Source organism: Dermacentor silvarum, chromosome 1, assembly GCF_013339745.2.
Source record: "Dermacentor silvarum isolate Dsil-2018 chromosome 1, BIME_Dsil_1.4, whole genome shotgun sequence".
Classification (NCBI taxonomy): domain Eukaryota; kingdom Metazoa; phylum Arthropoda; class Arachnida; order Ixodida; family Ixodidae; genus Dermacentor; species Dermacentor silvarum.
In genome coordinates this window covers 40,624,158-40,648,478 of record NC_051154.1, presented here as the reverse complement: position 1 = coordinate 40,648,478, position 24,321 = coordinate 40,624,158, and the positions used below count along the sequence as shown (strand labels likewise).

The following is a 24,321-nucleotide window of genomic DNA, read 5'->3' as shown; positions in this document are numbered from 1 at the left end:
GACGCCACCAAGAAACGGGATGGTCGCAATGCATCGCGACTCTGGTTACGGTCTGCTGGAGCAAATGTTCCAAGTCCGTCGGCGTGCCATCTCCTGTTGACGCTACGGTCGCCCAGTCTCGATTTATGTCATTGTTGGTGAGCGCGCGCAACGCACAGAAGCTGCAGCGTACTATGCCGGGGCACAATGTACACGTTAATACTTTTACCTGCAACAGCCTGTATACGTTCCTTCGCTTCCAGCCTGTCACAAAAGAGCGCGTAATCCAAGCGCGCGCCGCGTGTCACGCAAGCCAGCGAAAGAACACGCTGGCCCCGCGGCAACTTCAACAGAGAGGGAGAGCGCATACGCCTCAAACAGCAACGCGAACGACGGCGCCTAGACATCTAGAAGAGCATCGACGAAGCGATGTCGACCGGAGAGAGAGAGAGAGCACACGCGGGCGCCGAGACACCTTCTCACCCGGTGAGTCGAGAGAGAGATTACTACAGCGTGAGCGTGCGCCAACGGGATGAGTCATCACCCCCCTCGACGAAGGTGCGAGAAAAGACTAGAAGATTCCGAGGCTTTGGCCCTGCTACGGGATCACGACTCCGATAGGAAAGTTCGAGAACGCTTGTGACGGCTATATAACCGCCGTGCGAGAATCAGAAGGGAGTTCAGTCCGCACCGGTGAAGTGATGTAACGTGAAGACCGAGCGTCTGCGGAAGAAGGGGATTCCCCGGCAAGGCAGTCGACGAGTTCATCGAGCCGTCTGCATTTCCGGAAGAAGTTCCTTCTTCGAGATTTGCCCCGAGCTACGCTGAGATCGTCTGACTCCAGGACCAGCACGGTGAATACGATTGGCCACTTAGTGTTCCTATTCACTTTGTAATTCACGTGTTGGACTCTTAGTGCTTGTCGTGAATTATTTTTCTTGTGTTTGTTAATACCCATCTGAATTGTATTGTGTTGTGTCTAGCCTAAGTGTGCACGTGTGTGTGTAACTGCCTTGTGTGAAGATATATTTTGTTGTGTTTTGACAACTCTGGGCTCTGACTCGGTCTTTGGACAGCAACCGGCGTTCGCTGGCGCACCAGAGGGCCCATTCTTAATTGTCCTTGCTTTCGTGGGATTATTTTCGGAAGCTGATAAGTCGGCTTTGGAATTTGGTCCGGCGTCTGCGCCTCGTTCACGGGGTCTGTGACACCGCCGTTGTGCTCCTCTGTGTGTATAATGACCAATGCTTGTGTGTGTGTGTGGGGGGGGGGGGGGGGGGGGGGTTGAACGCTTCACTACATCCTAGTAAGTCTGTATACATCGGTATACAGCCGAGTGCTGTTTTATTTTAGCGAACTTCAGGTAAAATATATATGCTGGAAGCGCCAGATTGGCGCCTATATACCGGTTATGCCAGCGAACACTTTCAAAAATGTTTAAAGGTTTAAAGGATAGCACAATTCCAGTTCGTGAGCTGGTCTACTCGAAGAGGCGGACATTACTTGCACAAGAGATTGAAATGCATAATCGACTAATTAACAAAAATGTAATTAAGCTTTTAACTTAATTACCTTATGGCCCCTATCGCAATTTACGAATTATAGCCGTGGAGTTCGCAAGGCGGATCCACTTGCAACGAATTTTCAGGATGACACCAGTTTCGAGCTATTAATTCCCGAACTTTGCGGAGAAATACATTGGCGTTCCAGTTACTTTCTTAACAAAACGTCGTTTTATGCACTGAAGCGCATAAGTAACTGGAACGCCAATGCATTTCTCCGCAAAGTTCTGGAATAAGTATCTCGAAACTGGTGTCATCCTGAGAATTCGTTTCGAGTGGATCCCCCTTGCGAACTGCACGGCTAGAATTTGAAAATCGCAATATGGACCATAAGGTAATCAGTTACAAACATAATTAGTAAATTTTAACGCGATAGCGTTAAGGTCCCCGTGTGGCAGAAAATCCGGTGTTGGCTTCGGCGTCGGCGTTAAGCATCGGTGTCTAGGTGTAAATAATCATGCCGAACCACTCCGACCCCACAGGTCCTACGCGTGGAGCAAGGCGTTAGTGAACAAAAATTGAATATCTCAAAGTAAAAAATTCGTCAGAAAAATCGTTAAGTAGGACTTAACCACAGCCTACAGGCGTGATAGCGTCAGATTGTAATTTGAATATACGAGAAAAAAACCTGATAAGCAGCCAGGGATCTTTGAATGCTGTCGCGTTCCACTCTTAAAGGCGAAGCTTAAGCATCCTCCAATTCTGATGGTGTTTCGCTGTACTTTGGTTCTAGGCAAGATTGAGGGGAATGTTGAAAACCGAGCCTTTCTAAATTTTGGACACGCGCGCGCCTCGGGGCAACAGCAAATAATTAATAAAACAATAAAAAAAAAGGTCCTAGGGCCTTCACATTTTGATATAAGACGGCTTAAATTGCTCCTGTAAAATGTCTTCCCAGCAGTGCATTTGTGTTTAAAGTGAAGCCGACTTTAAGGGGATCAGTGTAAGCTTGGTCTTTGTAAGCTTGCTTTCTTGTGTGTTGCAGTGAAGCCTACTCAAAGAAAAATGTGATGCGAACGGAGCCCGATAACGCCTATCGCGTTCCACTCTTAAAGGCAAAGCTTAAGTGTCCTCCATTTTTTTTTATAAGTTGCAATGTACGGGAAGTATTTTTTTTTTTACGTTTTCAGCTAAAAGAAGGGTGCATAATGCGTCAAGACTTATATTTATGTTTTTTCTTGTAAATTAGACGGCAATCTTGTAAAATCTTGACTATGCACAGGGGAAAAGTGCTGCAGATCTTCGAACTCCTGCCACTGCCTCCTTGTCTTTCTTGCCCGATAAATTTACGGGGCTGTGTGAGTGGGCGAAACCGGAAGGGTCTGATTAAAAGAGTACACTACACCCTCTGCGACTCCAGTTGGTGTACCCCTTATGAAAGTGAAATGAAACCTGTCGTATCAGGTTGGACCTCTTGCGAACGAATCTGAGGCCGTGATAACGTAACCATTATTTTCTAATTATTGCGTTCTGTTTTATAAAGGGAATAACGTTGCCAACCCAAAAAAGTGCGGTTTATTACACCTGATTTTTTTATCAAGTAGTGTCTGCCTCTTCGAGTAGACTAGCTCATGAACTAGAAGTGTACTATGTGCCACAGGCAACCTTTAAAAAAATTTTGAAAGTGTTCGCTGAAACACCCTGAAAGTGTCATATACGTGAACAATGAATCGGTTTCCCCCTGGCTTTCTCTTATACAACCTAAGTGCTCAGTAGTGAAAGAAGGCTTGGACAATGTCAATCAGTAGGTTGCATTCACAGGCTTGCCTATACGGATTCGCGTTAGATATACGTATATAAAAATGGACAAAGGCTCTCGTTTTTAGAAGCATTTCGCTTTCATAATAACGCGTGTCATTGCCCGGGTTGAAGCTTTCAAAACTTTTTTTTTTTCTCCTCGCGGCGGTAAGATCCGTCAGTGACGCTGAGCCTCTGAAAAGTGCTTTGCGCAATAGTAATATAGAAACGTCATACTATTTTGAACTTTCGTATATATCCATTTTTCTCCGTTCCGCGTGGGTTGTTGCATCACATGTGCACAATGAGATGTAATCAGTGCATGCCGAGTCAAGACGCTCGAATGGGGAAAGTGTCAACAACTATAAAGGAAACACCTCTAAGACACTGCATCTCATCAAGTCCGCGTGTAGTGCAGGGCGTCCACCAATCAGTAACGAGAGCGCTTTGTGCGATACTCATCCTTCCGTGACGCTTCAATTCATCGTCGTCATGCTGAGGGTGATCATACACGCAAGAGCCCTTCTGGTTCTCTTCACGGGTTGGCCTGACGCAGCCTATAGCGTCCGATGCACTGCACGGATTTGGTGCGGTGGAGTAGCTGTAGATCCGTGTTCTTTGCACCCAATGTCCGAAGGGACATGTTGTTCGGCTAGTTGGTGATCACGACGATCGCGTCGAGCGCGGACGAAACAAAGCGAAGACGACAGCACAATCATTCCGCTGTTTGCCGTTTTCTTCGACTGTGCTCGACGTGTTCGCTTGCTCTATAAATATAGTGCATGCTCAGTGACGGCAAGGCTCCGTTGAGTCTGATGGAGGCAGACGCACGTGAGAAGGCTGTCCTTCAATATCGTTTACTTGGAGGATCCATGCACGTGCGCCAAAGTTTGAATCGAAGGCCTTAATGTGGGCGAATAGTTAAATCCCCAAGATGGAGGAAACAGATTAATCGGAGGTACGTGTGATGAAACAAAGGACCTCACTGAATCGGTGCCAAAAACATTCTGTAGTTTGTAGTTCTAACCAACGGCTGCAGTGTAACAGGGGCTGATTGTGCCTGTTTTCGCGCTTGCCATTTACAGCAGTGTCGTCGAGCGTCATTTATAACACTAGTATCATAGTATAGACAACTAAATTAAATCACAATCAGAGTTCATGTATACGGCGCGTATTGCACTATGGCTTTCAAATCAATATAACCCGGGTTTCATAATGCGGCCACCGCAATATTTACGAGAATTGTTGTTGTTGCTATTAATTAGCTGCAGCCGCGTGAAATTTTTTTTTTTGCGTAAAGAGATTGCTATCCCATGGGGCTCTAAGATAAGAAAAAGTCATTTTCTCCAGAACCAGAGAGTCACATAGAAGTTTGCAATCGCTCCAAAGCGAACCCTTTACTCTGGTCGTGGAAGTTTCATTGTGTTCACGTGCGGTGTTATTCACGATCTATTCGAACAGGTTTACTACAAGCAAAGAACTGCGTGCGGGCTCAAACTTCTTGGTGCACGATCTGATAAGCCCCTTAATATACATCGTCGACTGTTATGTGTGTGTATAGAAGTGCCTGTAGCAACGTTCATCTGTGTTTGACTGTTACAAACGCTTTCGTTTCTGCCGTGGACTCATAATCGATAACTTCAACGAATGTTAATAAACGTGAGCGCAGGGAAACGAAAGATATGACAACGATGCTTTTGGACTAGGAAGTGTATTAATGAAAGAGAAAATTGTCATCCTCCCGACTGCAGCACAAAGCTACAAAGGAAACCCGACGGATTTCTCAGAAAGAAAGAGAAATCTGAGAAATTCGTATGCGTTTCCTATGTAGCTTTGTACTACATGCAGTCGGGTGGATGGCAATTTTCTCTTTGATGAACCTACCTCCACCTTGTGGGCCTTCGCAGAACTGATTCGCCATATGAAGTGTAATCAGCATGACGTTTTCTTTCTTTTTTCTTTTTTTCTCATTTACTAAGACGGGAGAAACTGTTAATGCTGGGTGCCACTTATTAATACCTTCTACATGAGGTACTTGATGCCATTAACAAGAACGGTGCAGAACGTATCGGTCACGTATATTGGAGAATACAAGCATCATTCTGCAAGATGACGCTGCAAGACCTCAAATGGCTGTCGATACTGTCCAGTTACTGAGCGCCTGAGTCGTAATGCAGCTCCCTGTTTACGTTCTTAAACTGGCTTCTAGTCTCATGCACATGACGCTATGATTTGCTCAACAGAATTCTGCGCTATCTTAATACGGAAGCTTGTAGAGTCGTAGGTTGAAAAAAAATATGCGTTGTCAGTTAGGGCTGGGAGATTGATAAGCTAACCTTCCGATGAATCAATTAACGTTTTGATTATAAAGTTTTTTAATAGCGAATATCAACGTTCATATCGAACATTAAGAAGCGCGCGCGGCCTCATTACCTGGGAGGCAGGCTAGACAATCCTTAAATGGGCGTCACAGTCGAGGCATTGGTCAAACAAATAAAATTTTGCACAATGGCAGCGTTGACTATACGACTACTATATTCGAGTCCCAAATGAAAGAAAAACAAGTTGAACTGAACTCTCTGGATACTCTGATCATTGAATGTGAAATGAAAGGCTGCTCTAAAACTCTAGGTCTTTGTATAAAGTACTCCTCGGTCAAGACAATTCATCGTCGTATGCGGAGTTTTGGGGCTGGCAGTGAGCAGCCGCTGCTGCCGTAGCGGCTGCTCATTGCGGCGGCTGTCCCTGATTCACACATCGGGCGAAATAGAGATATTCCAGCCTAGTATGGGTAAACAATTTCCCAGCACACATTCACATACATACCGAACTTTAGGAGCTCAACAGCTCTGCAATGTCTACACACAGGTGTGCTCTTCGCCAGCTCACCATTAACTGCGTTTAGCGGTCGCCTTTGCGCTGCATATAGGCTAGCATAGGCGCGCTTGCGTTTACATCGCGGTTTGCCAAGAAAAGCAAGCACGTGCGAATTGTTTCAATGAACTAGACGTAAACCATGCTACAGTGGAAGTCAGAGAAGCCGAACTTCATAAATATTTCGAGTAGGGCTATAGTTGATGCAGGATCACGTGTTGAAAACGGTGCAAACACTGGACGCAGGCGGTTGTATGCATGCTCTGTGCGTCAGTCACGCGCCAGCTCTGCACTATTTTCAAGGTACGAGCCAAACATCGCCGATTTCGCGACAGAGTTCAGCATACACTGGCTGGTGAGGGTGAACAATCTCTTACTGTCTTCTGGCGCGCTGCTTTGGAGTAGCGAGTAGCTAGCGCGAATTGTGCCGAGCGACGTCCAATCCCATGATCTTACCAACCCTTTTCATATCAGCGTCGTATGAAGGTTGACGTATGCGTGCAACGAAAAAAATGTTGATATACATGCAACGAAAAAAAGCCTTGGCTATAGCCAAGACTTTTTTTCGAAGGGGAAGGGGGGGGGGGAGCAGGCGGCATCCTCGCGAACAGAAATTTCAGGCAGGAGGGAGGAGGCACACCCAGCACGTGCACCACCGCCCTCCCCTCCCCTGGCTACGCCCCTGACTCATAGTAGTCGTCTAATCGACATCGCCATTTGACAACGGGATCGTCATGTAGTCCGCTATCTGCCCGAGACCGGTGGAGAGAATGCCAAATGAAAAGAGGAGGTATACATCTGAATCCAACCCCGCCTCTGGTCAGCATCCTAGCTTTTCTGTTCACTCCAAAAACAACGGTGTGCTCTCACTTCCGTCTCACCAACTCCTAGCAGTGAAGAGAAGCCTACGACTCCTGTCAGCAGCCATGCAATCGGTAACAAGAGCCAGTTGCGCGTTCTGATAAGGAAGGAGGGTTCGCCCGTTGTGCGCTTTAATCCTTCCGTGGAGCTTCCTTTCAGTCGGCGTCGCACCGAGGGTGATCAGAGGCGGACAGCGGAGTAACCCTTGTTCTGGTTCTCTAGTCTGGTTGGCTGACGCAACCCGTAGCTTTCCCTGCCATGCAACGAATTGGTGAGATGGAGTATATATTATGCGGGAGTAACTAACTGCCAGCACTGTGGCTAGTTGCTCCCTCAGAAGTACGTAGCAACACTTCGGTTGTTATTAGCGTGCAGCTAGCTAAATTGTTAGGGGGACGGCAAGTGTGAGCAGGCGAGCCGCAAAAACGAATATCGTGAAGCCAGATTAGAATTCGCGTGGTTGCAGCTTTTATATGAGTGCGCAGTCTCTCATGCATAGGTGTGCCTGTCGTAGCCGACGCCTCTTGTTGGTTACCTGTGCCATGGTGCTCTACTTGCGACACCATTGCAAGTTGTACTATATAAATAGAGGGTCCCAGCTAACATTAGCCAAGCTGTTCGACAAAAAACAAATTCGACGGTCGTCAGTTCTCTAACCATCGAGCACCGTAGGTCTTATAATTGTATCTTGCACCAGTGTTCTTTTTTTTTAATCTTTTTTTTTTTCGTCGAACAACTTGGCTAACGTTAGCTAGGACACACGGTATAGTGTTTGGACTAGTCAGTGACGCCTTTTGTGTGTCATAGACGCCTCCAAGATGTCAGCCCACGCAAAATTTTACTTGCGATAGCTTGTTATGATTAGTGTTTGAGCTGTTTCGTGTTGTCTTGTCTGAAGCCCCTTGTGTGTCATATGTCTAATCACGCAAAAAAAAAAAAAAAAGGCGCGAAGAGATGCAAACGCATGCGTCGAAATCTCGTACGCCACAATCGTCATTCGCCGAGTGCATCTTAAATGGCGTTAAACAAAGCGCCGCACAGTAGTTCCTACACGGTGGTATAACAAACTTTCGAGGACTAGCTCTGTTTTGAAGAAATTAATTTATTTATGTACATTCAATCACTGTCACTTTGCATATAGACCACTTGCGCGGCAATACAGCGCTTCCAGCGTTCCTGCCGCTTTTCGAACATGTCCTGGACGTCGTCTTTCCGGAAGGAGTAGAGCACCCTTCTGCGATTCGTGCTCAATTGAGGCAATCGTGCTACAATGGGGACCTTTGAGCTGGGTCTTTAGTTTTGGGAAGAGGGTGAAATCAGCGGGAGCCAAATTTAATGAGTATATATAGGGTATGAAGCCATGTTGTTTCCGACAAGAAACTCGTGTGTGCGGACTGATCTGTGACAAGGTGTATTGTTGTCGTACAGCATTCAGCTCCTTGTGCGCCCCAGATCGGGCAGTGTTTTCCAAACGGCCCCCCTCAGATGCCCTAAAACTTGGCAGTAAAGCTCGCTTTCATAGGCTGCATAGCCATGCGGGACGGATTACTGGTGCACATTACCGTGAATTAAGAATTAAATTCTGGAGTTTCACTTGCCAAAACCACGATCTGATTATGAGGCACGCCGTAGTTGGGGACTCCGGATTAATTTTGAACACCTGGGGATCTTTAACGTGCTTCCAATGCATCGTACACGGGCGCTTCTGCACTTAGCCCTCGCCAAAATGTGGCCACCACGGCCAGGATTTGATCCTGCGACCTCGTGCTTAGCAGCGACGTCATATAAGCTCTATAAGGCTACGCGGCGTTTTTTTTTTAATTATTTACTTAAGGCGGCTATATGGTCAATGCCGAAAAACACGATGAGCATTCACTTTGTCCAGCTGCGGACATGCTTAACCTTTTTTCAGTCGTGGAGATGTTGGGCTTTTCCACTGCAACGACTGCATGCTTCGTCTCATCGTCATACCAATACACCTAAGTTTCGTCCCTAGTGAAGACCCTCGATGGGAAAGTCATGATTCTTGAGGATTCGCTTCCGGTTATTGTGCTTTCCCAAAATTAAAAACCCAGCTTAAAGGTCGCCTATTTGACATATTGCTTAAATCAAGCTCTAATCGCAAAAGGGTGTGTTCGACTCGCTCCGGAAAAGAGAATTACAGGACATATTCGCAAACTGGCGGGAACGCTCAAAGTGCTGTACTGCTGTGCAAGGGGACTATTTCGAAGGTGAGAGTGCTTAAATGGACACAATAAATTACATCCTTCAAAACAGAGCCAGTCTCGAAACTTTTTGATGCCACCTTATAATGCGCCGTATACCGGGACTCTATAGAGCAGCAGCAAACATATCGAGGCTTCATCAAAGTGCGCAGTATACATATATGCCACCTTGCTATACGCAAGCTCGTCAGCGAGCACCTGGGGCCCTATAACGTAAAACTATTCCAATCTCACGACGTCAAATTTACGTAACGACCGACGCAAGCATCGGGCGGTAACCCGTAGCGTTGTTTGAAGAGCACAATCAAACGCTCTCCTCGTTTATAGGTCACTTTTGTTTGCTTTCAAAGCGAATAGAATGCCTACATTGTGCAGTTTTTCTTATCTAAGTGGCTGACAAGAGGTGAGGAGCACGCTGATGTGGATAGGCGTTCGGTGGGGCCGAGCCCGCGCATTGAAAGTAGATAACCGGGTGAGGAAGGTGGTGCCGGCGTCTGCGATTGGTCCGCTTCCCCCTGCTTCGCTTGCGGTTGCTGGTGAAAACTCGCGGCGGCGTGCAACGGAAGGTGAAAAATGCCGCTAAAGCGGATCCTCAGCGGAGAGTTGAGAGAGCTATGTCGTATACGTGCCAAAAGGGCTCGATATAGCGTTATACTGCCACGCAAAAGTATGAGGGCGATTCAGAAAGTAATGCCTCCAAGCCCACTACTTTGCCAATAGTACTGCAAGCATTTTGAACTCTTTATCATTCATACACTGATGTTTAAGCTATAGAATGCCACTTGCCTCACCGTCCTATCTCTTCTCGTTCCAGAGTAATCGAGCGATTCATAGCATTCAGTGCTGACGTCCGGTTGAAACAGCGGGCTGTAATTGAATTTCTGACTGCGGAAGGTTGTGCGCCCATCAACATTCATAGCCGTCTGACTGCAGTTTACGGGGATGCCTGTGTTGACATCAGCACTGTGCGGAGGTGGGCAAGGACTGTGAAAGACTGCAGTCAGACGTCGATGAATGTTGATAGGCGCACAACCTTCTGCAGTCAGAAATTCAATTACAGCCCGCTGTTTCAACCGGACGTCACCACTGGATGCCATGGATTGCTCGATTGCTCTGGAACTAGAAGAGATAGGAAGGTGAGGCAAGTGATATTCTATAGCTTGAACGTCAGTGCATTAATGATAAAGAGTTCAAAATGCTTGCCGTACTATTGGCAAAGTAGTGGGCTTGGATGCATTACTTTCTGATGCACCGTCGTATTTATTATACGGAAATAAATCCGTTCTGCCCGGCAGCTCCTAGTAGTCAGTGCCAGAGCGTTCGTCGGGCAGCCATCTTCTATTCCTTTCGGAGCGGGGCAGTCTCTGGCTAATAATAAGAAAAAAAAAATATCAGTTTTGTTCGGCATATTAATGCATCTTTAACGCGTACACGTCACTTTGGCGCGGTGAGTTCTTGCAGTTTTGTGACGTCCGTGACAGACAGGTGAAGTGGGCGCAGCCGAAAACTTTTGACCAAAACCAAAATGCTATAGTGGCGAAAAAGGCGTCGAATCAGTTGTCTGCATTGGTTCGCGCATAGCGCCTCATTTAAGTGATTTGTTTTTATGTGTAGTTGGTAATCGTATTTTTTTGTTGCCTGGCAATACCTTTGTAGCTAAGATTTTTGGGTATATGTCGACGACTTTCTTGTTATGCTGAAAGGAATGCAGCGTGAGGCGAGTAGCGTTGCTGCAAAAAACGTTCTGGTTGTTTTTGAAAAATGTGCAGCAGGACTTAAGTTCACTCATGAGTTGCCAGAAGATGGTCGCCTACAATTCTTAGATATTTGCATCATTCTAAATGATAGGTCCTTGTGTTGAACGTGCTCTCCTAGGAGCAAGAAGCCCTTGCTTGACTACCATTCGGCGCATTCGAAGTTAGCAAAAAGAGCCATAGCTACTAACTGCCTGAAAGCTGCTCTGGTTAAATCCTGTGTGCACCACGTTTCCTGCAGCGTTTAGCAACAAGGGAGTCGTTTACGTAGGGCCGGCTATCCCTCATGAAAGAGGTAAATGCCTCATGAAAGAGGTAAAGAGCCTCATGAAATAGGTAAAAGCTGACCCGGCAGTCGCTCGGTGCAATAACACACGTCCCAGTTGGCGCCCCGTGCCTGTGCCATATATACACTGGATGTCCCACCGCTTAAGAAAGGTGGCGCGGTGTTGGTGTTGTTTTTTCAGTGCCACAAAAGCTCGCAAGAATGTGCAGGTTGGTAAACAACGCCGGGACGAAAGATACATGCATATAAGAAGCATGCCACCCGCTTTGTTAACTGCAACGTGGGGGTGGTCTACAAAGTTCCACTTTCTTTTGGAAGATGATATATAGGACAAACAGGCAGATGCCTCGGCTTAGGGAGCACCGGACTGGCGGTAAGCGCTCTGGCAGGCGTTGGTCACTTGGCTGATCACTGCCGAAGATGTAATTGCTCCCCGTGTTTTCATAACACGCATGTGCTCAGACGGTTCGCCAGGCAGTCAGATGTTGAAATATTTGAGGCGTTTTGCATTTTAAACGCTGCTGATGAATGCGTAAGCGCACCATCTCTGGCACGCACTGATACCTTGAGAAGAACGTTGTCAATGCTTTCTAATGGCTCGTTGTGGGCGCTTATCGGCTTCCTTGCGCTTTTGGTTTTCTCCTATGTGGCACATTCGTTTATGCGTTGTTTACGCATTTATTTGAGCAGACGGTGGCCTCTTGCATGATTATTTTCCCCCTTAGCCTTCTTCGCGCTAGTAACTATGTCACAGGAATTGCATCACCACCAACTAGCCCGACTCTTTTCGTTAATTCCTCGGCGTAGGAACCGGAGTCGAGACCGGAGTCGGGGGGACCGGAATCGAGACCTTCCCTATATAAGGAACAAAATGACGAGAAACCGAGGGACCCGATTTTTTATTAGTAATATCCCCTATGCTTTCCTTGGCTTATGGTCTGTTGGCTTCATATGATTGTGACTAATAAAAATGGGGCATAACTTAGGGCGCAATTGAGCTAGAAATGTTTTACGAAATTGAATTGCCTTAGAGAATGAGAGACTTTAAATATACGACTTGAACGTAAGCCTTAACGGCAGAACGGAAGCCTTTAATATCACTAATTAATACTTTAGTGAGCTGAAACTTGTTAGGTCAGTGATCATCGGTATTTGTCGTGCAGGTTATGTCCGGTTATCCAAACTATAACCTCGCTACTCTCGCGCTATCCGCCACAGGATATTTTTGGAAAAAAAAGTGCTGTGTAGCCTTAAAAAAAAAAAGTGCATAACACAAAACAGCTTATATCTGCTTTCTGTTTACCGTGCTACAGCTACATATACTGCAGAGGCGTCCCTCAAGGCTCAATTTCTCTCCCTGCTTCATTTCTAGCATGGATTAATGCTAGAATGTTTGATTTTCTAGCCCCCAACAAAACCTTAGAATTTTGGTGTGTAGTGGTCAGTCAGATTTGAAATACTTTCACATGTAGTGCTTGGTAAGCTAACTACCAATCAACAAAGTGTCGACTTGAGCTAGCCATTTACCATCCACCCTGAAAAGCGCGAGAAATACGGGCGAAAGAGCAGACGACAGAGAGCTTGTGTCACGATCTGGGGACGTATTCTGCGACGATCACTTTCGGCGATAGTATCGCCTCGGTGGCATTATCACAGTCAGGCGCGCGATGAATAAGCAAAATCAGATGAGCTGATTGGCTGGTTGATGAGCACTACGTCACACGAAGGCGATAGTATCGCCGCGGCGATCGTCGCAGAATACGTCCACTGTTCTGCCACGTCTCCCTCTCGTGCTTTTCCTAACCTACCTGTTCCATACTTTTTTCACGTGCTTAAAATAACTTGTTAGCATGGCCTGAATCAATTATTTAGTTCATCAATTAAGATGATCTGGGGTCAAGTAATGATTAAATTGAAACTACGCGTCCATGTACATTTTGTGGTCACAGATTACGAAGTCGCAATCGCTCGGGCTGGGCCCCCTAAATAACACAGTCTGTCGCTTCTGAAAGGAGGGTCGGCCTTATGACTTTCATATCTCTCTCTCGTCAGAAAATTCCAAGTTAGCACTAGCATTAGCTTTCTAGGAGTCATGACAATCACCTAAACATTCATGAACATTATTGGTTCATGTAAAAAAAAATAATATTGCCAGATCTTGGGGCCCCGGTTCCACCAAGATCATTCCTTGACACCCAAGCACCGGTAACTTTATACGAGTATTACCCGTTTGTTCATATAGTCGCATTAATCACTGTGTCGAATGGCAAGGTGTTAATACCGTTCGCCCTTCATAAAACACAATGCATTCAAGCCATCTGCATTATTTCTTCCGCGCCTCGGCAGTCACACTCATTACTACTCTTCATCCAACATCGCTTACTGTCTTTATCGCTGTCCGGTTACTGTAATATTGGTATGTTTTTGTGGTGTAGTATAGTTTATTGTTATGTTTGTTATATTATTGGGTGTTGTTTACTGTTATATTGGTGGCTTTTCTGGAGCATTTAATGGATACCTAATTATTCTGGAAATCTTACCATAGATATTTTCCTATTATAACTCGTCAGGCTCTTCTACATGGGGCCAAACTGTTGCTTCATGAATTGCCTACTATTTCAATATGATAGGTTAACAGATAGAAATGCAGCAACAAGGATTTAGCGATGAAACCCGGCTAGCCGATAGTTCAAGTTGACATTAAAAAGAACAGGTATACGAGCTGGGCACGTCATGCAACGCGTAGTACAGATAGCGGCTGATCTGTTAGATTACAAAATAATGTGCGGTAGGCGGAGGGAAAACGGAGATGAGAGTAGCACAGAACTGATGAGATTAGGCGAATTTGCTGGGATCGAATGCGCTTAACTGACGCAGACCATCAGGGAGAGGCCTCCGTCTATGCAGCGTACTTAAATAATTTTATGATGATGGTGAAGTATAGTAAGCAATGCATACTTTTTTTCATGTATATCTTTCTGGAATTCCAGGATCGGTATTTTGTAGCGATGCCTTTCCGATGCTAATGTCTTTTCGCGCTTGTCGCGCTTGGTCAGTGGTTAGAGCGACGGTCCGTTCACGTTATCAACGGGATCAGCCGGCCTTGAACGGTGGATGAAAAGACGAGTATAGAATAAGGCATAAAGCATCGCTACAAAATACCGGCCCTCATATCTGCAGCAATAAAATAAATTTCGCTTGCATTCCCTTAAAGCTCAATTAAATGAGTGTTTGTAAATGGTCAACCTTTAAATCAGTTGCGTAGCGTACGTATTGTATATACACATATTATTTGATACCTTAAGTCGCTCGTTGTTTTCGTTTTGGCGGTTGTTGTTGCAATAATTTGCAATAATACGTATGTTCACGGTTCCATTTTTTAAATGTTTTGTAGCAGCTCAGATTTGCATTCTTTAATTTTTTTTTTTTTTGTTAACGTGGGACGTTTCTCGCATGCGGATTGTACTAAAGATCTCCTGCTCTTTTTGTCTTTGGGAATCTCAATGTAACACTTATGGTAATCAAACTGAAGTGAATTGAAGTACGGTTAATGCGTGGTTAATATAGACCGCTTTTAGTCTGCCCTTGTAACAGATAAAACACTTGAAACTCGTCCAGCGCGATTAGGAGGGCTTCGAATGTACGTTCAGGTACAGTTAGACATTTTGATGTTGTTGAACCTTCATATTCGTTAGGTATTTATGGCCCAAGTGGATATCCCGGATCATTGCATGCTTCGCTTTACCTGGCACGTGTCCTACTGGTTCTTCCATCTCGCTGGACATTCAGGATACACAAGCGTCATTTAACAGTTAGTGAGCTTCTTCGATGTTGTTGCGTGTCGATTCAAATTGTGGTACAACACCCCTGTCACATTGCGGCATCAACTACTTACGCCGAAAAGGTCAACGCCCGTTAAGTGAGATGGGACGCGCAGTACAATGCGCTGACTGTCAAAGGAAAGTTCGCTATACGCACATTATGCAAGAACTTGGCTTGAATGATTTAGCGGCACGATTTGGGCGATCTTCATTCGCCGGACTGCACTTGCAGGTCAGCGATGTGCACGCAGAACCATGTGTTTGCGCAGAAAACTTCTGGCTTTTTTTTTTTTTTTTAGATGAAAGTAAGACATATTTTAGTCACCTACAATGGTGACGGGTACAGCTTTTAATCAGCGTTCCATGCTGCGCGTTCCTTGCCTTTGCGATTGGCCACTTTGTCGCGCTGTTTTCAAGGCGAATCTTGACCAGTCCTTCCAATTAGGCCCACCCTGCTGTTCCCAGACTCAGAGGCATGCAAGTTCTCCCGTGCGCCACGTGGCAGTGTGTCAATCCATGCATAGCGGTGAGCACCGCCCCAAATGCTCCCCAGTATATGCCCGCCCTCCATTCACTGCATGAATCGGGGAGTTCTTAAGCGCCCGCTGAGGGGGGCCTCGCCGCTGAACAGCAATGCCGACCTGTCGGTGTATATAGCAAAGACGGTTCGTGCGGTAGCCAGCGAGCGACTATTTCTGGCCCGGCTCGTGCATGCGTCCGCTCTCAGCGTCGACGGGCCAAGTAGCGGCTCGAGGCCATCTGGGATTCTTTAGCGTGCCCCGGAGAACAGTCAAAACAGCGTAACCATTAGCGCGGCGTAACAGATACACGGCCGTGAATACTCGTGTATAGCTTGCTGCGAGCCGAACGCGACGCGCAAAGAAAGAGACCGCGCGCGCGCAACGAATCTTGCGTCTGAGATACGTGAGCGCTTTGATCGGTATCGCACTAGCACAGGCGACTGGCAGACGCTATAAAAAGTACACGGACGCATAAATTGACGTGTTAACGAAATAAAGGCACTAATTAAGTTTACTAACTTGGGCGTTTGGGTGGTTTATATCGTATAAGAAACTGCGTGCACTGCCGGCTGCCGTGTACACATCTTCAGATCTTAAAGAATGCGAATTTACTAGATGTAGCTAATCGCTGAATTGTGTCACACTTGACGCGAGCAACTGCACGTTGTGCGGGTAATGAACAAGAGTTTCACACCCAAGTGAGACGACTCTCGCTGATGGCATGGAGCGTGCAAGCGTCGTTAACGATCGTCAGTTAGCGCTCCTTCCGCATGTCTATGTGTGTGCGGTCGTTTGCTTCAGGCTAGACGTATTGAAGATAATGTCTTCCTTAGCCAGTTACCCCGGCTTTCGTGTATGGGCTATCTGGCCTTTTTCATGGGTCGATACCGAAGACAGTTCAATGTAAAAATGTGGGCCGATCCTGAAGATTGTTCAATCTCAAAAATGTGGCCCGTTCCCGTGGGTATGTGCAGCACAAAATTGTGGGCCGATCCCGAAGATTGTGCAGTAAAATAATTTAAGCAGTTCGACGCTGTTCCTACTCCTCTCACGCGAGGGGTGACGCGATAGAGTGCCTTGCGCAGTGACTCCACCCCATTCTCACCTTCAACTCGCTCAGGAAGACATTGTCTTTCATCGATGTCAACTAGACAGTTAGTCGCCTTCCAACTTAAAAAAAGTACACCAACTAGCCAAAGAACAAGTTCTACTCAAGTCATTAACGACCATCGTGCACGACCTGGGCCAGCTAAGTTTTCTTTTTCTCTTTTTTTTTTTTTTTTTTTTTTTTTTTTTTTTGTAGAGTCAGACATTGCATGTAAAGGATATGTGCCTCAACAGCCGGTCCGCCGTCGGCTCGGCTACTGTGCCATTGTCCAGGGTAGTTCAACATTTGAACATTCAACGTACGTGCGGTACGCTATAGGTTGCATCGTGTGGATTGCTACGCAGTATCTGGCATGAGACAGTTTTCTGACACGATATACGAGTGCCATATAAGCTTTGCGTTTGTTTGCGTTTGTAACTGGCCTTGTTGTTCCGGTATTGCCTATTGCATGCGCTGGTTCTAACGTTTGCGTCGCACTTCAGCCATTCTACCAGATTTATTACGTCTCGCGACTCTTTCAGAAACCTTTCAGCCTATCTGCCAGCATACCGTCGCTCCCAACTGGTACATGTACGCCCCACTGGTACATGTACATGTACACTAAACTTTGTACAATTTCTCCGTTTCATCTCAGTATCGTGTACGAGAAGCCAGAATTCATAGAATCGCATTCACCAAGTTGTGCCACGTCTTAGAAACATCAGAACGACTTTAAGGTGTACTTAGTGGTGGCTGCAATTTTCAAACGAGGATGAACCGAATGCGCTAATAAGGTGGAAGCGAAGGTTCATTATTATAGTAAACATGCAGCGTGCATGCGTGCGTGCATGTGTGTTACGCATATGCGCGTGACAGCGTCTTCCACTCTGGCCTCTTGCTGGTATACACCGTGAATAATCATCCAGATCCGCTTTGAAGCGCGCGTAGCGCGCGTTAACGATCCGGGTAAAAAACGGGACTCCGCGCATTCCTACAGCGCCGGAGGCACTCTCCTGGACGCCGAGGTACGTATTCGTAAAGCCGCATTTTCTTCAGGAGCGCCCTCAAGGACATCTCTCTGGCGAACCTTGAGAGCGGCTTTATTGCCTGATTGCCGCTCGGTTTCAAAATATTCGGCACCACTCTGCATTAGACGCGATACAAAACTTCGGCCACTCTCCTTGACTCTCACCTAGCAGGAATTTGTATTCGCCAGCGGTTTCGAAGCAAATCTCTTGAAGCATCGTGGCTTAGCAATTCCCACGGTCCTTAAAGCAAATACGGTGTTCTCCGATTGGTTTATAAAACACATGTTCGTCCTTAGTGCGCGCTATAGATCGCATGATGCGCCATCGGAAAGATTATCGCTGCAGCGGCAAATGTTCGCTGTCAGCCACGTCTCACTTAAAGTGTACAAGCAGGAGCTTGGCTTGTATGTTTATTCACGAGTAACACGGGGATTTGAATTTACCTCGCTTTGGCTACTTAACAGCCCTTGATAGATAAATAAAAAAAAAGAAAGCCGGATGCATTTTCACGACGTACGAGACATGATTGAAGCCTGACACGAAAGCGTTATTCAGGGACTGGCAAGAAATTACAAGTTATGTAAACACACGTTACTGTGGAAATTAGATCACTAGTATCCTGAAAAAGCTCCTGGAGCTTTGGCAGAAATGAACCGGTTCTTTGATACCCTGTTTGACACGACAGCGCGTGCGAAAATTTATTTATTTAGCTGAACTGCGATCGCAACAAGCAACCTCCGACCTTAGCTTTTCGTGCATTGCGGGCGTCACCGTTCATAACTTAGGCGATGTTTTCAGCGGTACATAATGTATCTCTGCGTTCACTTCGATTTTTTTTTATTCGTCGTCTACTTTCAACAATTTCGTTTCGCGGAAATTCTTAATCAGCGAAGTATCCATGTTATCGTAATATCAGACGACTGTTCGGTCGCCGTAGGTGACGTGATAGTGATTACTAGTATTTTTAATGCTTTGTTGATGTAAAGTAGTGTTCTTCATATGAAATTTTGTATTTTCGCCATTGTCTGTCTTGTAAATGCGTGCGTGTGTTTCACCAGGGGGTTGGGGGGAGTCTTACGTGTATGAGGATGCAAAGGCTAGTAATGCTAATTTATCGTTCATAACGTTTTAATGATGTCCTCAGTGTTATATATAACGTGTTTTCACGTTTATTTTTTTTATTTGTCGTCTACTTTCTACGGTTGCTTTTCTTTGCAATTCTTAATCAGTGAGGTATCCACGTTATCCTAACGTCTGATGACTATTTTGTCACAATATATTTCGTTGAAGTGGCTTAAGTACCCGCCGCGGTGGCTCAGTCAGCAAATGCGTTGCGCTGCTGAGCGCGAGTTGGCGGGATCGAATCCCGGCCGCGGCGGCCGCATTTCGCTGGAGGCGAAATGCACAAACGGCCGTGTACTTGCGTTGTAGTGCACGTTAAAGAACCCCAGGAGGTGAAAATTAATCCGGAGCCATCTACTACGGCGTGCCTCATAATCAGAACTAGTTTTGGCACGTAAAATCCCAGAAAGAAGAAGTGGCTTAAATGAAGAAAGCTTTGATGCTTTCTTCATTTAAAATAGGGCAATTTACATGATGCTCTCCCATTTTTGCAGTTGTCTGTCTTGTAAAGTGTGTATTGTGAGAGAAGGAGGGAGGTAAAGTCTGTAGTGAAGCTGCTTTTCACAGCTTTTTTTCACAGCTTTTACTGACGAGCTGTTTATAAATCTAAATAAATTCAAAATAAGCTGAACTAAGAAAACAGGTTTGCATATTTTGACCCCATTACCTCAAGTTTCATGGGCGATTCAGTCCAGCGGGACTGCGCAAAAGGTAGAGGAAGTTTCATGAAAGGAAAAGATTGTCATCCGCCTGAAAGTAGCACGAATCTACAAACATGGAGTTTCTCATATTATTACCTAGAGGGAAACCTGGCGCCACCGCCTATGCGAGTTTCATTCCGGGCGCTTTGCCGCCTTGGAAATGCCGGTATGTGAGTGAGCGAATCTTTGTCTCGAACGTGGCTGGGCCTAAAACATGGCCATAGCTGCTCAGATAAAGCTTCCTCAAAGTAAAACCTTTATAAAAAGATTTCATTCGCCAGTGCTACATCTTTGAAAAAAAATTTCGCACCTACAATGCGCAAGCAAGAGAGGAAAAACAAGAACAGACGACGAGATCGCTTCAAGATCGCCTTGGAAAATGCCTTGTAACTCTTTATCTGTTATTTGGCTGCATAAGTTTGTAATCATACCACTCCTTTGTGTAGTGCCTCCGGGCCTTGAAATTATTTATAATAAATAAATAAATAAATAAATAAATAAATAAATAAATAAATAAATAAATAAATAAATAAGTGTGCGTGTGCGTGTGTGTGTGTGTGTGTGTGTGTGTGTGTGTGTGTGTGTGTGTGTGTGTGTGTGTGTGTGTGTGTGTGTGTGTGTGTGTGTGTGTGTGTGTGTGTGTGTGTGTGTGTGTGTGTGTGTGTGTGTGTGTGTGTGTGTGTGTGTGTGTGTGTGTGAGCTGTTTCAGTAAGAATAAACCATTGTGACTGACGGAATGGTGCTAGCCTAGTGCGCCTTCAAGGTGTCCAGAAAAGTACCCCTGGCTCTCCGGAACGATGCCAATCCGACAAAGAGAGCGTCGAAGCGCCAAAATTTCGTCATGCTCCGTAGATCGAACCCGGGACCAACGCCTAGGCGTTTGTCCAGGGTTCAACGCCCGGATCAACGCCTAGGCGTTGGTCATCCAAGGTCACGCTTGGTCAGTGGCCGTCACAAAACAACTGCCATCTGCTTCAGAAAGTTATACTGCGTGCGACACGACAGGCATGCATGTTAAAAAGTGCGCGCCACAATTTCGCAAGCTGTTATATGTGTTATGTTTTAGCCAACGCCAGAGTAAGTATTCACCTACAGACCTCCATTGACCATAACACCTCTCCGGTTTGAGCTGCTGTATCAATGCCAGAAATGTGCTAGAATTTGCCGCACGTAATGTGTCCTACCAGTGAACTCGGCATAGAGTAACTACATATTCTGTACAAATACAGCGTCACCTGCACCTCTAAGTCCTTTTTACTTCGATCCACGCGTCTACTAAGCACATGCGTAGTTGAGAAGGTACAAAAGTCATGTCGGCAGACCAAAGTGACCACGTTTGAGGGCGCTGTGCCACAAGTCAGTTCTGCTCTTATACAGAGGCTAACAACAAGCCGAGCGCACAAGGTTTCCTAACCTTGAGTCAGACGCACTGAAAACGCTTCTGAGGGTGTTTCTTGTCAGGTCCCTGAGCACTCGGCGATTTATGACTTTTCAGTAAGCACGTGCACACTTGACTGCACGCGTATAGACTTCAGCGCGCCGCGAGGCAGTATGAGCACTGTGGGCCTTTACGCGAACACTCAGACACTACCGTTAAGTTACATTCTCGGTTGTGTGTGCGTAATGTGGAATGTTTTGTGGAGGTCGTTCGGATTAGAGTTACTGTATAGGCTCGCTCCCTAAGGGGAGCCTATACAATAACTCTAGTTCGGATACGAGTGAGGCCCAGGTGGCTTTGCCCCTACGCGCCAACCGGGGGCAGACATACGTACCGAAAAAGTGCACCGTAAGTTGGGTGCATTGTCCCTCCAGGATGTCTTGCTCTGCCTGGGAGTCAGACATGACCAGCCAGTCACTAGAGTTCAGCATGGTCCGCATGTGGTCCATGAAAGTGCCGCTGCAAAGGAAACAGCCTCTGTTGGCAACTTCCTGACTCCTGGTATGGAAATTTCTCGCGCACACTGCAGCATGCGACGGTCTGCTTCAGCGTGCGCACATCACGTGTCACACAAGTTTTAATATCGTTGTACGAGTGGAATAAGACTGCGCGAGGCCTTTTGAGGTGCGCTGCACTCGCGAGGTGCAGAAGTAGCCAGAAGTGAATGAGGAGTCACTTCTGCCTCTTCTGAGCCACGCGTGACCTGCATACTTATCTTAATCGAGATATAGATGGTACAATCATCGCCGCAATGACTATGCGATGCAAATGCGATATTATATTCTGCAGGTTGAGTGACAATTTATACAATAATTTCTACAATGTACGGTTCACCTGTCTGCACCAGTTTTCTTTTTATTACTATTTTTGTCTGTTTTTAAAGAGATGTTGGCGCGTGTATATGCAGCGCTATAGCTACTCCTATTCTCTGACTTGACAGGCGTACAATAAACTATGCAAATGTTACAAGAAAAGATAGAAGAAAGTGACATCAGTTCTAAAATTCACTCACACACACAAATACAAATGTTCCTGGGAAGATCACAAAACACAAATGTTTCTGCGAAGGTACAGATAAAATACCTCGCAAGAGCCAGATTCCAAACACAGCACTCACGAACACATAGACAAGGGATCCGGAAACACGGACGGTATGAATACGTGTGATTCCATAAGAATGGTGCTATTTTTTGTATTTACTTCTGTCGCTTGCTACGTAAACGTCCGAATAATTGCGGGGACACCGTTATGCATTGTGCTTGTGTAATATGTGATGACGCTTTCAACGCCTAACTACGCAAGTCGCAGTGTACGTAAGTAAGTCGTAAGTAAGTCGCATCAACATCAGATTGGAATACCCTCTCTTCAGATATAGTCATTGAAATTGATCATCATCAATTCCACACCCTTCTGCGCAGCGCCTGGAAACAGTAAATGAATGCACGATGTTGGGGCTACTGTTGGTGCATAGCTATCAATGTTTATGGCGCAACAGGTCCACAAACATCGACGAACAAAAACGCATTGTTTGTTTTTCTACATGGTTATCTGCAGGATAGATGTCATATGCATTGTTAGTCAACACTGCAATTGTTTTTTATTGTGACTACCAATCTTGCTTTTGTTGAACTGAATTGTTCTTGATTGTGATTTTCTTTGTTGGCCTGTGAAGAACAACTGCCCATGTTCGATAGTATTACAGTGTATTTTACTATGTATTTTTCTTACTTGTTCTATTTAACTGTTTGTGCTTTGTTTTAACTAGTTACAAGTGTACTTTACGTGCTATTTCCTCCACCCTATGTAATACCCTTGCAAGAGGGTCTTTTGGGGTACTTTGAAATAAATAATAAAATTATGTAATGTTGATGTCGTATAAATTTATTTGAAAGAAGACTGTCTAAAACGGAGAAAGGAGGGCAGCTGATAGCATGAGAGAGAGGGGGAAAATAGCTCATTAATGAAATACAGAGAATTTTGCTGGCATATTTGTAAGCGCCTGCATGCTATCCTACATAGCGAAGCCGGTCGGGGACAAAAAAGCCCTAGGGAGAGGCGAGAGGGAAAATGAGAGAAAAAAGCAATATATATATATATATATATATATATATATATATATATGTACATGTGAGATTATGGGATGGTATTGATGTAAATAAGTTAGAGCTTGTGAATTTAACCAATGTCTTGAATAAATGAAAAAAAAAAAGATAAAGCTTGACGTTGCGTTGAAGGAGAAGGCACAGAACTTAGTATGCTTCCTAGTTCTAGTGAATTGTGGGAAACAGACAACATTCTACTGACATGTCCTTTCGTCTATGTAACCTGGACATTCCAACAAAATGTGTTCCACGGTTTCTAACGCATCGCAGTTATCCGAACAAGAGTTAACGGTCAGTTCAAAAGGACACAAGTGGCTGTTGGTGAATGCGGCGTTTAGACAAAGCCGATGATACGTTATCTCAAGGTGATTGGGAAGCTGATGTAGAAGTCTATTTTAATACGGGGTGAATTAAGTGTAGAAAGTTTTGTTGGTGAAGCGACAGACTCCACAGACGATTCCTTTCCGCGTGGGCGCATTTGTTCGCCATTACTGATGTGTCAGCTTGTATATTGATCTGACATGTCCTAAATGTAGGCCTCTGCGGGCAGCTAGATCCGCTTTTTCATTTTGGCATATGCCGCAATGTCCGGGAATACAGTGGAATATTACAGTGTGGTCAGCGACAATGGTCATATGGTGAATGTAACCAATGTCTCGGGTCACTGGATGTTGGTTACTAGCCCTGTTCATGCTGCATATGTTCTGTAGGGCCGCTGTTAAGTCCATAAAGATGAATGACCCATCATCCTGGTGGTTGCCGAAGGATGTGTGACGGCTTTTTTTATACCATAACATTCAGCTGCAGTGCGTGATGTTAATCGCTCAAGACGGTAAGTGTTGACCAGAAGACGATATGTAGAAACCACACAATGAATTCTGTTGAGGGCAAGACCCATCAGTGAAGATATGGGCTGAACCCGACTATTCCTTGGTGATATGGCCCAGGTGAATTCCAGCTTGAGGAATGGTTTTCTTCGTGCTGAAACCAGGAATGTGTAATACGACTCTCACGGAAGAAAGAGTCCAAGGCGGAAAATGCAAACGCATGAGCTGCTACACCTGTGCATTGGGACAATGATGCCTTGGGCGTCCTGACAAAAGCTGGAGTTCGAGCAGGTTTTAATTATGCGCCCTGGAAAATGTTTGCTAATTTGAGTGACCTGTCCGAGATCAATGCGTAATATTTTTTGTGCGCTTAAGCTGTCAATAGTTGAGACATAC

At 45.6% G+C, this 24,321-nt stretch overlaps 1 protein-coding gene across 1 annotated transcript in view; it reads right to left on the bottom strand.

Annotated features, from left to right (window-relative positions):
• The window catches only part of LOC119461360 (uncharacterized), a 61,032-nt gene that overhangs the window by 18,760 nt on the left and 17,951 nt on the right, over nt 1–24,321 (bottom strand). The window contains exon 6 of the mRNA XM_037722645.2: nt 21,331–21,455. Coding sequence (XP_037578573.1) covers nt 21,331–21,455 — 125 coding nt within the window. The remainder of the gene's footprint in view (nt 1–21,330; nt 21,456–24,321) is intronic.